The sequence below is a fragment of the Polypterus senegalus genome, chromosome 9 (assembly GCF_016835505.1).
Source record: "Polypterus senegalus isolate Bchr_013 chromosome 9, ASM1683550v1, whole genome shotgun sequence".
Taxonomy (NCBI): Eukaryota; Metazoa; Chordata; class Cladistia; order Polypteriformes; family Polypteridae; genus Polypterus; species Polypterus senegalus.
In genome coordinates, this window is record NC_053162.1 from 1,654,101 (window position 1) to 1,670,297 (window position 16,197).

The following is a 16,197-nucleotide window of genomic DNA, read 5'->3' on the forward strand; positions in this document are numbered from 1 at the left end:
CCTTGCCCCGGACACAGGCAGGCAGACACGTTAATGTCACCCACAAACACATGTTTATTCTCCCTTTCCCTTTTTACAATTTCAGCTCACCAACCCCAATACTCCTCAGTCCTGGCCACTACAATGCATTCTCTTTTTTTCTTCTCTTTTTCTCTCTCTCTTTCTTTCTCTCTCTTTTCTTCTTACCACCTCCTCCCTTCTCCAGACGTTGCCACTCTTCCACCCGACTCTTGTCAATGACTAAAGGGAGGCGGCCCCTTAAATAGGAACCCGGATTGGCTCCAGCTGCTTCCCAGCAATCCATCGTAGCCACACCCCAGTGTGGCGGAAGTGCCGGCTGCGTACCTGGAAGCCGTCCGGGTGTCCCCTGTCGTCTTCCCCCCAGCACTTCCTGGTGTGGCGGAAGTGCTGGGCTCCTGGGATATTCAGGCACCGGGGCGCCGCCTGGCGGTGGCCACGGGTCCCTACAGGGCTGGGCTTCCAAGCCCTTTACCCGAGGCCCCCTACATAACCAGGACGGACGCCCCCTCACGGTCTGGAGGAGGCACAAGCCGGGACCACAAAATATATATATATACATATACAGGGTGGGCCATTTATATGGATACACCTTAATAAAATGGGAATGGTTGGTGATATTAACTTCCTGTTTGTGGCACATTAGTATATGTGAGGGGGGAAACTTTTCAAGATGGGTGGTGAACATGGTGGCCATTTTTAAGTCGGCCATTTTGGATCCAACTTTTGCTTTTTCAATAGGAAGAGGGTCATGTGACACATCAAACTTATTGGGAATTTCACAAGAAAAACAATGGTGTGCTTGGTTTTAATGTAACTTTATTCTTTCATGAGTTATTTACAAGTTTCTGACCACTTATAAAATGTGTTCAATGTGCTGCCCATTGTGTTGGATTGTCAATGCAACCCTCTTCTCCCACTCTTCACACACTGATAGCAACACCGCAGGAGAAATGCTAGCACAGGCTTTCAGTATCCGTAGTTTCAGGTGCTGCACATCTCGTATCTTCACAGCATAGACAATTGCCTTCAGATGACCCCAAAGATAAAAGTCTAAGGGGTCAGATCGGAGACCTTGGGGCCATTCAACTGGCCCACACCACCAATCCACTTTCCAGGAAACTGTTCATCTAGGAATGCTCGGACCTGACACCCATAATGTGGTGGTGCACCATCTTGCTGGAAAAACTCAGGGAACGTGCCAGCTTCAGTGCATAAAGAGGGAAACACATCATCATGTAGCAATTTCGCATATCCAGTGGCCTTGAGGTTTCCATTGATGAAGAATGGCCCCACTATCTTTGTACCCCATATACCACACCATACCATCAATTTTTTGTTCCAACAGTCTTGGAGGGATCTATCCAATGTGGGTTAGTGTCAGACCAATAGCGGTGGTTTTGTTTGTTAACTTCACCATTCACATAAAAGTTTGCCTCATCACTGAACAAAATCTTCTCGTAAACTGAGGGTCCTGTTCCAATTTTTTGCCCATTCTGCAAATTCAGTGCGCCAATCTGGGTCATCCTCATTGAGATGCTGCAGTAGCTGGAGTTTGTAAGGGTGCCATTTGTGAGTAGCTAATATCCCGAAGGGATGTTCGACTAATGCCACTCTCCAGTGACATGCGGCGAGTGCTACGCTGTGGGCTCTTGCTGAATGAAGCTAGGACAGCCACTGATGTTTCTTCATTAGTGACAGTTTTCATGCGTCCACATTTTGGCAAATCCAACACTGAACCAGTTTCACGAAACTTAGCAAGCAGTTTGCTAACTGTAGCATGGGAGATGGGTGGTCTCGTAGGGTGTCTTGCATTGAAATCTGCTGCAATGACCTGGTTACTGCGTTCACCAGACATCAACACAATTTCTATCCGCTCCTCACGTGTTAATCTCTGCAACATGTCAATGGCTGTAAACAAAGAGAAACTTGTAAATAACTTATGAAAGAATAAGGTTATGTTAAAACCAAGCACACAATTTTTTTTCTTGTGAAATTCCCAATAAGTTTGATGTGTCACATGACCCTCTTGCTATTGAAAAAGCAAAAGTTGGATCCAAAATGGCCGACTTCCAAATGGCCACCATGTTCACCACCCATCTTGAAAAGTTTCCCCCTCACATATACTAATGTGCCACAAACAGGAAGTTAATATCACCAACCATTCCCATTTTATTAAGGTGTATCCATATAAATGGCCCACCCTGTATTCTAGCAGAGGATATTTCGGTACACTTTTTTAATGGTTATTTCCAAACAGATGAAATAATATTGATAAAGAGTTCTTTTCTCTCAGTGAAGACTTGGCAGAAGAACTTGTTGCGCTCTGCAGTTGCTGGAGATCGAATGAGGCAGCTGCTACAGCCAAAGCTTTCCAAGTAAGTTTGCTGGTGCTTGTATGACTGCTTTTTCTGTTCTTTTTTTATTTGATGACAACTCAAGTATGGTCAAGGTAGGGAATCTTAAGAATAACTTGAATTATTTGCCATTTTGTTATTTAGATTGAAACTACAAATTGCCATCTTATTGTTCAGATATACCTTTCCATTAATTAGATTGATAGATAGATACTTTATACCGTTTATTTGTGCCCCAACTGCTTTTGAGTTTGTGCTCTTGCTGTTTGTATGATACATTTTACATTATACTCTTTTTATTCTGAATACTTGGCATAACGTGATACGATACGATATACAGTTGTGCTTGAAAGTTTGTGAACCCTTTAGAATTTTCTATATTTCTGCATAAATATGACCTAAAACATCATCAGATTTTCACTCAAGTCTAAAAGTAGATAAAGAGAAACCAGTTAAACAAACGAGACAAAATATTACACTTGGTCATTTATTTATTATTCTTTGGTAGAACAACTTGTGTGCTGAGGGTCGTTGTCTTGCTGCATGACCCACCTTCTCTTGAGATTCAGTTCATGGACAGATGGCCTGACATCTTCCTTTAGAATTTTCTGATGTAATTCAGAATTCATTGTTCCATCAATGAACGCAAGCCATCCTGGCCCAGATGCAGCAAAACTGACCCAAACCATGATACTACCACCAGTATGATCCACAGATGGGATGAGGTTCTTATGCTGGAATGCAGTGTTTTCCTTTCTCCAAACATAACGCTTTTCATTTAAGGCAAAAAGTTCTTTTTTGGTCTCATCCGTCCACAAAACATTCTTCAAATAGCCTTCTGGTTTGTCCACGTGATCTTTAGCAAACTGCAGACGAGCAGCAATGTTTGTTTTGGAGTGCAGTGGCTTCTCCTTGCAACCCTGCTATGCACACCATTGTTGTTCAGTGTTCTCCTGATGGTGGACTCATGAACATGAACATTAGCCAATGTGAGAGAGGCCTTCAGTTGGGGTCCTTTGTGACCTCGCCGACTATTACACGTGTGCCTTGCTCTTGGAGTGATCTTTGTTGGTCGACCACTCCTGGGGAGGGTAACAATGGTCTTTAATTTGGATTGTCTGACTGTGGATTGTTGGAGTCCAAACTCTTTAGAGATGGTTTGTAACCTTTAACAGCCTGATGAGCATCAACAACTCTTTTTGTGAGGTCCTCAGAAATCTCCTTTGTTCGTGCCATGATACACTTCCACAAACATGTGATGTGAAGAGCAGACTTTGATAGATCCTGTTCTTTAAATAACACAGGGTGCCCACTCACACCTTATGGGCATCCCATTGATTGAAAACACCGGACACCTGACACCTCACCTTCAAACTAACAGCTAATCTGAGAGGTTCACATACTTTTGCCACTCACAAATATGTAATATTCGATAATTTTCCTTAATAAATAAATGACCAAGTATAATATTTTTGTCTCATTTGTTTAACTGGTTTCTCTTTATCTACTTTTAGGACTTGAGTGAAAACCTGATGATGTTTTAGGTCATATTTATGCAGAAATATAGAAAATTGTAAAGGGTTCACAAACTTTCAAGCACAACTGCAATACATATATTAAAAGTAAACTAGAGAAAGCTAATCGTAACAAAATTAGGTGCAATTTGCAGATTGTTTTAGTATAATTAAATAGATGCAGCTTTGACATAACAAACCCATATATCTGCATATTTATCATACTTTGTTATTTACTATGTCTAACAAACAACTTCTTGTGTTTTTTGAGATTGGATTTTCTGACCCTGAAGTTAACAAACTTAAATGTGGATGTGGAAAAGCAAATAGTAGAAAAGCAGATTAGGCAAACTGAGCAGGAAATTGTAGAAATAAGGTGAGTATAGAAATTCCCTCTGGTATTGTGTCATGTTGCCCACAGTGGTGATTTGCTTTTGCATGATCCAATGTAATTGACCTGTAAGAAAACAAACTACGTAAGGTTATACACTTTCAAATTGTGTATAAGGCATCCAAAAGTACTGTATATGTGATTACAATTGTTAAAGCTTATTATGACTGAATGTTATTATAAATGGTAAATAGTTAACAGGATGGTTATTTTTATTTGTATGGCTGCCATGGAGTTTCATCAAAGAGAGCCTTTCTGTCTGTCAGATGTAGTGAGAAGTCAAGCAAAATGACACCTTTAATTGGCTAACTAAAAAGATTACAATATGCAAGCTTTTGAGGCAACTCGGGCTCCCTCTTACAACCTGCCTGAAGAAGGGTCCTGAGTTGCCTTGAAAGCTTGCATATTGTAATCTTTTTCGTTAGCCAATTAAAGGTGTCATTTTGCTTGACTTCTCACTAGATTCATAATGGGTAACACAGTACAACACCCCAGTACTACAGTTTGTCAGGTGAGATATATAGTGCCTTCTATAATGTTTGAGAAAAAGGCACATTTTTCCTTGATTTCCTCCTCTGTTCCACAGTTTAAATTTACAAAGCAAACATTTCCGAGGTGATTAAAGTGCCCATTGCAGACTTTCATTTAAGGAGATTTGCATACATTTTCGTAACAGCATGTAGAAATGACGACAATTTTTCTACGTGGTCCCCCATTTCAGGGAACTATAATGTTTGGAGCAATTGACGTCACAGGTGTTTGTGATTCCTCAGGTAGGTTTCATGGCTTCATAAGATGCCTCTGCTTGCTTCTACCCTTTGGAGTCTGTAGTTGCCATTGTTCAATATCAGGACAAAAGCTGTGCCAATGAAAGTCAAAGAAGCCATAAAGAGGCTGATAAACAAGATAAAAAGCATTTGAGGCATCTAATAGAACCTTAGGATGTCCTAAAGCAACTTGTCTAGAATAGCATTAAGAGGGAAGAACACGCTGGTGAGCTCGGGAATCGCAAAAGGACTGTTAGACTAAGGAAGATCTCCAGTGCTATTGACAGGAATCCTCACTGTAGTCTTCAGGAGGCCGATGTTGATGTGTCAGAGCCAACTATCTGCATGACTCGATGAACAGTGTGAAATGAAGAGCCATGACACACACAAAAAGGTTTGGGGCAGCCACCCATATATTGGCCCTGGCTGCAATTGAGTTTTGAAACAGCACTCATGTGCATTGAATGGAGTTCCAATCTAAACTGATTAGGGTTAGGAAAAATGGCGGTTTTAACACTAGAATTACCAAAGCCTACGAAAAAAGCCATAACTCCGTCCCACCTTAAATCCCTTTGCACCGCTCTGCCAGCGTCCTTTGTCTTGTAAATGTGTCAATAAGCAGCCAACTATCACATACCTCCAACAACGCACAGTTTTCTCAGCTCAAGTCTGTTTACCTGCATGTCAGTTGCTTAGAATTGTTTAGAGTGAGATGTCAAGCAAAATGACACCTTTTATAAATACTATATCGTTATTTGGAACACATGCATTTCATGTGTGTTCCGTGTCTACAACAATCTATGTAAACACATAGTTAAAACAGAAACGCTTTCCATGTCTTAGTAATAATTGACAAAATGCAGACGTGAAATGTATAAGGTGTGAAGCCTGAAGTCAGTCCATCCATCCATTATCCAACCCGCTATATCCTAACACAGGGTCATGGGGGGTCTGCTGGAGCCAATCCCAGCCAACATAGAGCGCAGGGCAGGAACCAACCCCGGGCAGGGCGTCTGAAGTCCAAATATCGAATAAACACTTTCAAAAGGTACAAATATAACAGAACAAGTGAACTTCCATTCAAGAATATAACTGCAGAAAATGAACCACGTTAGGGTGCGACATTCACACCCCTTTGATACGACCGCTTTGGTGGCGCAATGGTACCAACTGTTGACTGATAAACAAATTCTTCACAGAGAAAGAATGTACGTTGCACTTTTGCTGTCGCTGTACTTTGTATATGTACACGGGAAGCTCTGTAGTTGACTTGTGACTTTATGCTTTAGGAAGTAAGTTAATTAATCAAGGTAAATAACATTCGATGTGGCTCTTGTATACAAAGTATAGCGACGGCAGCTCCTACCTTCAGTAATGGACTGTTCAGTACGCAAGCGGCTCTCCACGCTAGTGTTTAGATCTGGACGGTGCATGTGCCCAAAACATTAACATTTATATGTTGCTTGCATAGAAGCCTGATCGAATGTTATTTACCTTGATTTATTTACTTACTTCCTACAGCATAAAGTCACAAGTAGACTGCAGTGCTTCCCATGCCCATTTACAAAGTACAGTGACGGCAAAAGTGCAATGTGCATTCTTTCTCTGATGTAGAACCCTCGTCATCATCCAAGTTCACCTCTGTTCTAATGCATCTTTTTGTGAAAACAGCAGTGTCAGATCGGGGGTGGGATCGTGAATGTGACTGAGAGAATAAAACTGAATAAAAAGAAACAAAGCTAACCTAACAAGTATCATAAATTTACACTGGCTGTTATAAACTCAAATCAAATGTATGGTTTTATTCTAAAATAATCAGAATAAGAGCAGCTCACTTCTCAAAACGGACTCGTCCAGGGTCGAACCCGTGAAGTTTTTATTACTAGTCAACAGTTGATACCGTTGCGCCACTGAGGTGGTCGTATCAAAGGGGTGTCAATGTCGCACCCTAATGTGGGTTCTTTTTCTGCAGTTATATTCTTGAATAGAAGCGCACTTGTTTTGTTATACTTGTACCGTTTGTGAAAGTGTTTATTTGATATTTGGACTTCACACATTAGATATGAAGTGTATACATTTTGTAAATTATTACTAAGACATGAAAAACGTTTCTGTTTTAACAATGTGTTTACATAGATTGTTGTAGACATGGAACACACATGAAATGCATGTGTTCCAAATAACAATATACAGTGATCCCTCGCTATATCGCGTGACTCTCTCTATCATTCTCTGCTCCTGACGGAGGGGGTGTGAGCAGGGGGGCTGTTTGCTTAGAAGATACGGACGCTCCTCTAAAAAATGCTGAAAGACTACCTTCACATTGATCCCTTCTTTGCGGCCGCTTTATCGCGGTGCTCGCATATTTAAAAGCCCAACAGCCCTATTGATTTTTGATTGTTTACTTTTCTCTCTCTCTCTGACATTCTCTGCTCCTGACGCGCACTCCTTTGAAGAGGAAGATATGTTTGCATTCTTTTAATTGCGAGACGGAACTGTCATCTCTGTCTTGTCATGGAGCGCAGTTTAAACTTTTCACTAAAGGGTGTTATTTCATGTCTATAGGGCTCTAATAATGTTAAAAAATGTATTTAGAAGGTCGTAAACAGGTTTTCTATGCTCTAACTGCGAAAATATTAGATTTATAAATAAAGAATCCTACTTCGTGGAAATTCGTTTATTGCGGTACAGTCTGGAATGGATTAACAGCGATAAACAATTGTTTGCTGTATAACTGTGCGGAGAATATTTATAAACCGTGTGGGAGAGTTTCTAAGGGCTAAAAATATTTAAAAATAACCATACAAACACATGGTTTCTACTTTGCGGATTTTCACCTATCGGGGGTCTGGAACGCAACCCCCGCAATCGAGGAGGGATTACTGTAGTCAGGAAGGCTACCAGAAGTGTTCTGAATCGTTCAGTGTTCCCAGGAGTTATTGGCCAGCAAAGAATACACAGAGACTGGACCGAGGTGAAGTTAGTGATGACTAACCTGCAGTGCCTGTTAAGCAGCAGGAGTCTTGGGATTGAATATTTCTTGGTCATTTTTATTGCCAGAAAATAAACCAAGAACAAGCTGAAAGCTACAACGTGCGGCCAGGCCGACCTGTAGTACCAGTTGTAGGGAAGAATCAATGGACAAAGTAAAAGGGAGAGAGCGAAGTTGTTGAAGTGTACTAAACATTTGCTCCCTCTCCATACACGAGGTCCATCAGTCACAGTATCTCTTTCAGGGTTGCGGGTGAACAGAGTCTTGATGTAAAACAGACCAACGGGGGAAACATTAGCAGACATTGTCTATGTTGAACACAAAAAGGGTAAAATGATGGTAAAAGTGGAAATGATAATTTCATCAAAAAAACAAGCAATAATGGAATCCATTAGATGAAACAAAAAGAGCAGTTGAGGAATGGCAGCCAGAGTGACACATATGAGAACATCTAATTTCACCGTTGTCATCTCCTGTTTTACTGTTAGTTGAACCCCAGACTTTCTGGACACTTGGTCGGTATTTCGTGTCTGTGACGTGGTTTTTGGAGCCCTTCTGAGCAGATGTATAAATTGGAGACGTGAACACATGTTAACTCAGGATACCCTGTACATCACAGTCTGTACACAAGTTGGACTGGATAAATTATTGTTATTTAACAAAAAACTGAGAGAAACAAAATGGGCGAATGTAGTGTTGTACATCTGTCCATCTTGGGAAATCTTACACAATTTCATTAAACCTGTAGCTTTTGTTGTGGTTTACAGTAATCCCTCCTCGATCGCGGGGGTTGCATTCTAGAACCCCCCGCGATCGATGAAAATCCGTGAAGTAGAAACCATATGTTTGTGTAGTTATTTTTATATATTTTAAGCCCTTATAAACTCTCCCACACTGTTAACATTGTTAGAGCCCTCTAGACATGAAATAACACCTTTTAGTCAAAAGTTTAAACTGTACTCCATGACAAGACAGAGATGACAGTTCTTTCTCACAATTAAAAGAATGCAAATATATCTTTTCTTCAAAGGAGTGTCTGCATCAGGAGAAGAGAATTTAAGAGTGAGCGCTCGCAAAGAAAAGCAAACAATCAAAAAATCAATACGTGTGCTTTTAAATATGCCAAGCACCTCAATAAAGCGGCATTTTTTAGAGGAGCGTCAGTATCTTTTAAGCAAACGGCCTCTGTGCAAACAGCACCTCTGCTCACATCTCCTCCGTCAGGCGCAGAGAATGTCAGGGAGGGTGAGAGAGAGGCAGAGACAAGCAAACAATCAAGCAGTCAAAAGAATAATCAAGCATATCTTATAGCATTGAGGAGTTTTAGTTAATATGTAATACATGCTCTGATTGGGTAGCTTCTAAGCCATCTGCCAATAGCGTCCCTTGTATGAAATCAACTGGGCAAACAAACTGAGGAAGCGTGTAGCATAAATTGAAGGACACAGTGTCCGCAGAAATCTGCGAACCAGCGAAAAATCTGTAATATATATTTAGATGTGCTTACATTTAAAATCCGCGATAGAGTGAAGCCGCGAAAGTCGAAGCGATATAGCGAGGGATTACTGTATTTTTGTATTTTTTTAAAGTGATAAACTAATGTATGTGTTTTATATGATTCAAAAAAATGAGAATATTTTGTGCCAGTATGTATGTATAATTATTATATTTCACTTGCTATCTAAACACTGGTTGATGATTGACTTACAGTGTTCCTCTCTCTGTTCAGTTGCTTGTCTGAGGAGCTGTTGTATGGAGAACGCCTAGATGAGCATGACTGGGACAAGATTTCAAATATAGACGTGAGTGTAATGTCTCATGTGTTGTACTATCCATCCATCCATTATCCAACTGGCTATATCCTAGCTACAGGGTCACGGGGGTCTGCTGGAGCCAATCCCATCCAACACGGGGCACAAAGCAGGAAACAAACCCTGAGCAGGACGCAAGCCCACCACAGTGCGTTGTACTAGCAAACTCTTAATACCTGACGTTTGTAATAACATACTGTACTGTAATACTCCTGACAGTTTGAAGGTGTCCGAAATCCAGAGGAGCTGAAGAGTTTTTGGCAGAACTATGAACACCCATCAGTCAATAAGGAGAAGTGGAGTGAAGAAGAGATTGAGAAGCTGAAGGAGATTGCAGCCAAACATAGAAGCACAGACTGGGAAACCATTGCTAGTGAGCTTGGGGTAAGATTGAGAAGTTCCTCCTTCACTTCTTCATAGTTTTGGTTTATTGTGTTCCAAATTTTCTCATTTGTAACATATTTTTGTATGTGGATTAATTATTCTGGGTAGCCAAAACTGAATGTGTTCCCTAGGCTAGGTTAATTTGCCTGACTATGCGGGACAAGGCTAATACGATTTTGTACCTGAGTAGGAATTACCTTGGCAGTGCCATTCATGACTTTCTATGAAGTCAGTAGACGGATTGGGAGAGCATGGGGGGTCATGAGGTCAGTGGAAAAGGGCGTGTTTCGCTCCCGATATCTATGCAAAAGGACAAAGGTCCAAGTCTTTAGAGTCCTGGTGCTTCCTGTCCTGCTATATGGTTGCGAGACATGGATGCTATCCAGTGACCTGAGACAAAGACTGGACTCCTTTGGTACTGGAAGAAAATGAAATGGAAGACCACAGGCTCAGTTCAAGTTAAGGCTCGAAGTGGCAGACCAAGAAAGATTTCGGATAGACAGAAGCGACGAATGGTGAGAGCAGTCCGAGTCAACCCACAGACCAGCACCAAAGACCTACAACATCATCTTGCAGCAGATGGAGTCACTGTGCATCGTTCAACCATTCGGCGCACTTTACACAAGGAGATGCTGTATGCGAGAGTGATGAAGAGGAAGCACAAACCGAGCCGCTTGAGGTCTGCTCAAGCACATTTGGACAAGCCAGCTTCATTTTGGAATAAGGTGCTGTGGACTGATGAAACTAAAATGGAGTTATTTGGGCATAACAAGGGGCTTTAGAAGAACACAGCATTCCAAGAAAAACACCTGCTACCTACAGTCAAATATGGTGGTGGTTCCATCATGCTGTGGGGCTGTGTGGCCAGTGCAGGGACTGGGAATCTTGTCAAAGTTGAGGGACGCATGGATTCCACTCAGTATCAGCAGAGTCTGGAGACCAATGTCCAGGAATCGTTGACAAAGCTGAAGCTGCGCCCGCCGGGGCTGGATCTTTCAACAAGACAACGACCCGAAACACTGCTCAAAATCCACTAAGGCATTCATGCAGAGGAACAAGTCCAACGTTCTGGAATGGCCATCTCAGTCCCCAGACCTGAATAGAATTGAAAATCTGTGGTGTGAGTTAAAGAGAGCTGTCCATGCTTGGAAGCCATCAAACCTGAATGAACTTGAGATGTTTTGTAAAGAGGAATGGTCCAAAATACCTTCGACCACAATCCAGACTCTCATTGGAACCTACAGGAAGCGTTTAGAGGCTGGAATTTCTGCAAAAGGCGGATCTACTAAATATTGATTTCATTTCTTTTTTGTGGTGCCCAAATTTATGCACCTGCCTGATTTAGTTTGAACAATTATTGCACACTTTCTGTAAATCCAATAAACTTCATTTCACTTCTCAAATATCACTGTGTGTGTCTCCTATATGATATATTTAACTGACATTTTTTATTGTAACAAGCAATGATTTATACAGGAAAATAATGACTATTAACAAGGTTGACCAAACTTTTGCATCCCACTGTAAATGTAGGCCAAGTTTACACAGGATTAGAGATATACAGATATTTAAGCATTTTTAACACATTATATTTGATTTTCTAGTGATACATAAGAAGAAATTCAGAATTTACTTAAAAAATTGAGACGCCAGCAATTAAAAAAGTAAATTCAAAACATGGCCTTAGATACGCTCAAGTTTGAGCTATAAGCAGGTTCTCTTATATTAACCGTTTTTGTTATGAGATTGGCCTGATTTAATCTGCCCATCAGGATTGAAATGATTTCATTACCTGGGCTCTGTCTTGTCGAAGTAAACAAAATGTTAATAAAGATTAAACCACGTACAGCACACTGTCCATTCTTTATAACAGAAACGAGTAGTAGTCGGATGTCTTTCTTTAAGCTTTAAGTAACATCACTGATGTTCTTGGTTTAGACTTGATTCCCTGCTAAATTAAACTGAAATGGCCAACCCCTTTTCCATGAATATTGTAAATTTCCCTTTTTATTTAACAGAAAACGGCTTGTATGTATGTATGTATGTATTTAGTGCCTCTCATTTCACCTCTACTTCATATCATCTCGATTACCTGAGCACTGACAGAACAGGGCAATAAATGGATGTGCTTGCTGCAGACACGAATAAGAGAATGTCAGAGCTAAACCACAGCCAAAGGTTCATGTTTTGAGTCCAGCCTCTCCATTCTGCTACTTAGTAAACATTTCCAAGCAACAAAGAAAGATAGGAGAGGCCTGGTCCTAAAGGCAGTTAAACAGAAGCCCCAATCTCCTGTATACGTGTATCTTATTTGTTGTACGTTCCAAAACTCCTCATTTCCTTCTTTCCTTGTGCATTGTACTTCCAGCTGAGCACTCATTGGCCGTCAACTCTCATACACTGAATTGCTCACCTCTGTGACTTGAAACAAAATTCAGACAGGTTTGGGACAAGTTTCAGACCCCTGTGACCGCTGAGTCTTTAGGAACTGGGGGGACCCACATTTTTGCACAGCCAGTTTTTCATATTTGATTTAATTTCATACGACTAAATACTGCGTCACTAAAAATCTTTGTTCGGAAAACACCCCAGTGCTTAGATATTTCTAGGAAATGAAAGACATACCACTGTTATCTTTTGTGTTGAAAGGAGAGTAAATTATTATGCAGGCTGAGAGGAGTTCACAAACTTTTTCATATGACTGTATATGGAAAAGAAAGAAATACAAAATAAAGTATAGGACTTTCTTATTGAGGAAAATGAGAAAATAAAATATGAACCTACTTGTTTCAACAAGGAAGGAAAAAATGTTATTTTAAATTGCACTTAATTGTCTTTCGCACAAAAAACTTGAAAAAAGAGTCATGAAAAGGCCTTCATTAAAATTACATAAACGATAAAAGAAAATATCAAATAAAATACAGAACTTTCTTACTGAAAATAATAAGAGAAAAAAAACTAACCTACTTGGTGCAACAAGGAAGGCTTGAATGGCATTTTGAATTGCACTTCATTGCTTTTTTGCATTAGCGGGAGTATTTTATACTTTGCATAGAATGCCTAGGAGATGTGTGAATTGTTAATTATTTCATACTTTGATGTCCAATTTTCTGCGTTCTATACAATGCCTGCCTTTCGTACATTGCCGGTAACGTACATAACTAGCTACAAGAAGAACACCTTTGCTTTGTAGAAATGTATTTTATCAGTAAGTGACTGCTCTTCTTATGGGTGATTTTGTAATAGTTTTAAACATTATTAGTCCAAGATCCTCCCTAAAGACAATGATAAGGCCATATTCAGAATTACTCAATACAGCATACGCCCATGTATTTTTTTTAGTGTACAACAACTTGCAATTTATTTATTGTGTGCTTGTTTTTTTTTTTTTTCTTTCTATTTGTTTTACTTTGTATGCCTTGAATTCTGAAGACCAACAGGACTGCCTTCATGTGTTTGGAAAAGTACCAAGCCCATATTAATACAAACCTGAAGCGAAAGTACTGGACCAAAGAGGAAGACAAAATGCTTCTGGAACTGGTTGAAAAAATGAAAGTCGGCAACCACATCCCCTACACCAAAAGTAATTCTGTTCTCTGTTTACTCATTTTATTGACGCCTTGCTGTCTCCCAACTTCAGGGATTGAGGTTCAGTCTGTAGGCCAGTTACTGTGTGGTGTTTGCCTGCTCTTTCCTTGTCACAAGGACTGGGTATTGGCACTGATGACCCAATTTGATTCCATTTAGATTTTATCTTCATTTAATTAGCATGCACTGATAAGTGCTGGCTTTATTAGAGATTACTTATCCATGCATAGAGAGCATTAATCTAATTTTGGTAACTCATTTTATTTGAAGGGTTACTACATAGTAACTTCATACACTGTATGCATAAGCACGAGATGATGTTTAAGAATCAATACTTGATTAGTAATGAACAGTTAACATCAGTATTTGCAAGATGAGGAACCAAATATTTGTCTTTTTAAAACACAAACTTTTTCTTAAAACTAATTCAAAATTCACCATAATTTAGCAAACATATCTATTGCCATATCAGAGTCCACACATATTATTGGGATTCCTTGTTTTAATCTTTCTTCTTATATAATACGCTACCGTGGCTGTCCAGGATTTTAATTCACCTGTAACTCTCAAACCGTTTGACGTATTGACCTGAAATTTGATACACTTTAGGGTCAAGTTTATTCCTCTTTTTATTTTTATTTTATCTTATTGTAGAATCAACTCTCTGCAGCGACCAGCAGGGCGGCCGCGTGGCGCATGTGTACGGGCGCCGTTCTCATTCCCTTCCACCTTCGCCGTCGCTTCCCCTACCTCATCATATCTTAAATCATTCTTGAGGCAGATTCAAGACTTAAGTGCCAGCTTAAGTGAAAAATTAAGAAAAACGTACTAAGTAATTGCAACACAAACACCGACTTAATCAGTTTTAACGCAAAAAGATGCCAATGGAAGAAGAGAAGAAGCGGGCCGCTAGGGTGGAGAAAAGAAGAGCTGCTCAGGAAACAGCAAGCGCATCAAGGTCTGAGGAAACGAATGCTAAACGTACAGAGAGAGAGTCTGAAAGCTAGAAATGCTCAAGTCAAGTGTATTCCGTGCAGTGCGCCGTTAACTGGTATTTTTTATAAAAATATGTCATCTATTGAATAATATTATTTAAAAATATCAATATTGGATAGTAATGAAAATATATTTCTTCTTTAATAATGTTATTCAGTAACCTATTAGCCAAATGTATTCACCTTTTGGATAATTAAACTAACCTTGAATTAGTTGAAATCAAAGATACAGCGGGAGGACTCGTCTACAAGTTACACATATGTTCAGTCGCTCACATGTAGTAGTTGTGTTACTCGGTCTCTAAAGTGTGTCCTCACTTTTCCTTCTCAAACAAAAAAAGAAGCCTTTAAAATGAGAATCTAGTGCTGATGCTTGTTGACAGCGGTGTTGGTGAATGGAACATAAGACACAGAACCAGCCACCGCGACTGACAGCTCCGCTAATGTGACCCATGCAGTGCAGCTAATGGAGCTACTTCACATCTGCTGCTTTGCTCACATTCTCTATTTGACATCGCAGGCTGCTGTAAAAATTCTAAATGCCTGCATGCTTGGCCAGATGAGGCTAACTGCAAAAGTTTTCCACCACAGCAGCACAGTTAGCCACATTCGAAAAGAGAAGCAACATTTTTTTAGACTTGCCAACACACAAACTTGAGATTGATGTGGTCATGCAAAAGAACAGTGCATTTGAGATGCTAGAAAGGTATTTGGAACAACAGCCAGTCATCTCAGCAGCTCTAAATATTGGCATTGAGGTTGCCCCTGGTGTGACTGACCTGCAGTTCTCTTGTTGGCAGCATCCACCACAGGTGCCACTGTGTTTCTGTTGTAGTGGCATGTGATTGTCACATAGGAATCTGCTGTCCTGGATGCCCAGCTGTCACAAGTTTAGGGGTATTCCCTCCCCTGAAGTGAGAGACGTGGGGTTGCTTTTACTTAAGATCTTCATAAAGCATAGGTATAATAACTTTACTCATTTGCTTTCTGGTTGGTATAGCATGCTGCAGTTCCAAAACTGGTATCATTTGCTGAAAGTTTTCATTTTCAACAACAGTGCCGGGTCTCATATCGTTACAGATAAAAGCTGCTATAGATTGTTATTATTTTGGGCATGAGACAAATTAATTGGAATCTTGGAGCTAAATGCCATCTCCAGTGTACTCGTTTGGATGTCTACTGAGATAACGTTTCTGTGTGACATCGGGATAAGTGATTTCTCAAATTTGTTGTGTTGCCACAATACTTTTGAGTTGCACAGCTTACATATGGATTTGCTTTTATCCAGTTGTTCTTTACCGACACACTGTCTGAATCCTAAACAAGTCCACACATCTGATTTAAGAGCTGAAGGAGCTGATTTCATTTGAGGAAGACATG

At 40.2% G+C, this 16,197-nt stretch overlaps 1 protein-coding gene across 1 annotated transcript in view; it reads left to right on the plus strand.

Annotated features, from left to right (window-relative positions):
- Positions 1-16,197, plus strand: part of snapc4 (small nuclear RNA activating complex, polypeptide 4) — a 96,093-nt gene that overhangs the window by 35,974 nt on the left and 43,922 nt on the right. The window contains 5 exon segments of the mRNA XM_039762592.1: positions 2,315-2,396; positions 4,161-4,265; positions 9,769-9,841; positions 10,070-10,234; positions 13,667-13,817. Coding sequence (XP_039618526.1) covers positions 2,315-2,396; positions 4,161-4,265; positions 9,769-9,841; positions 10,070-10,234; positions 13,667-13,817 — 576 coding nt within the window.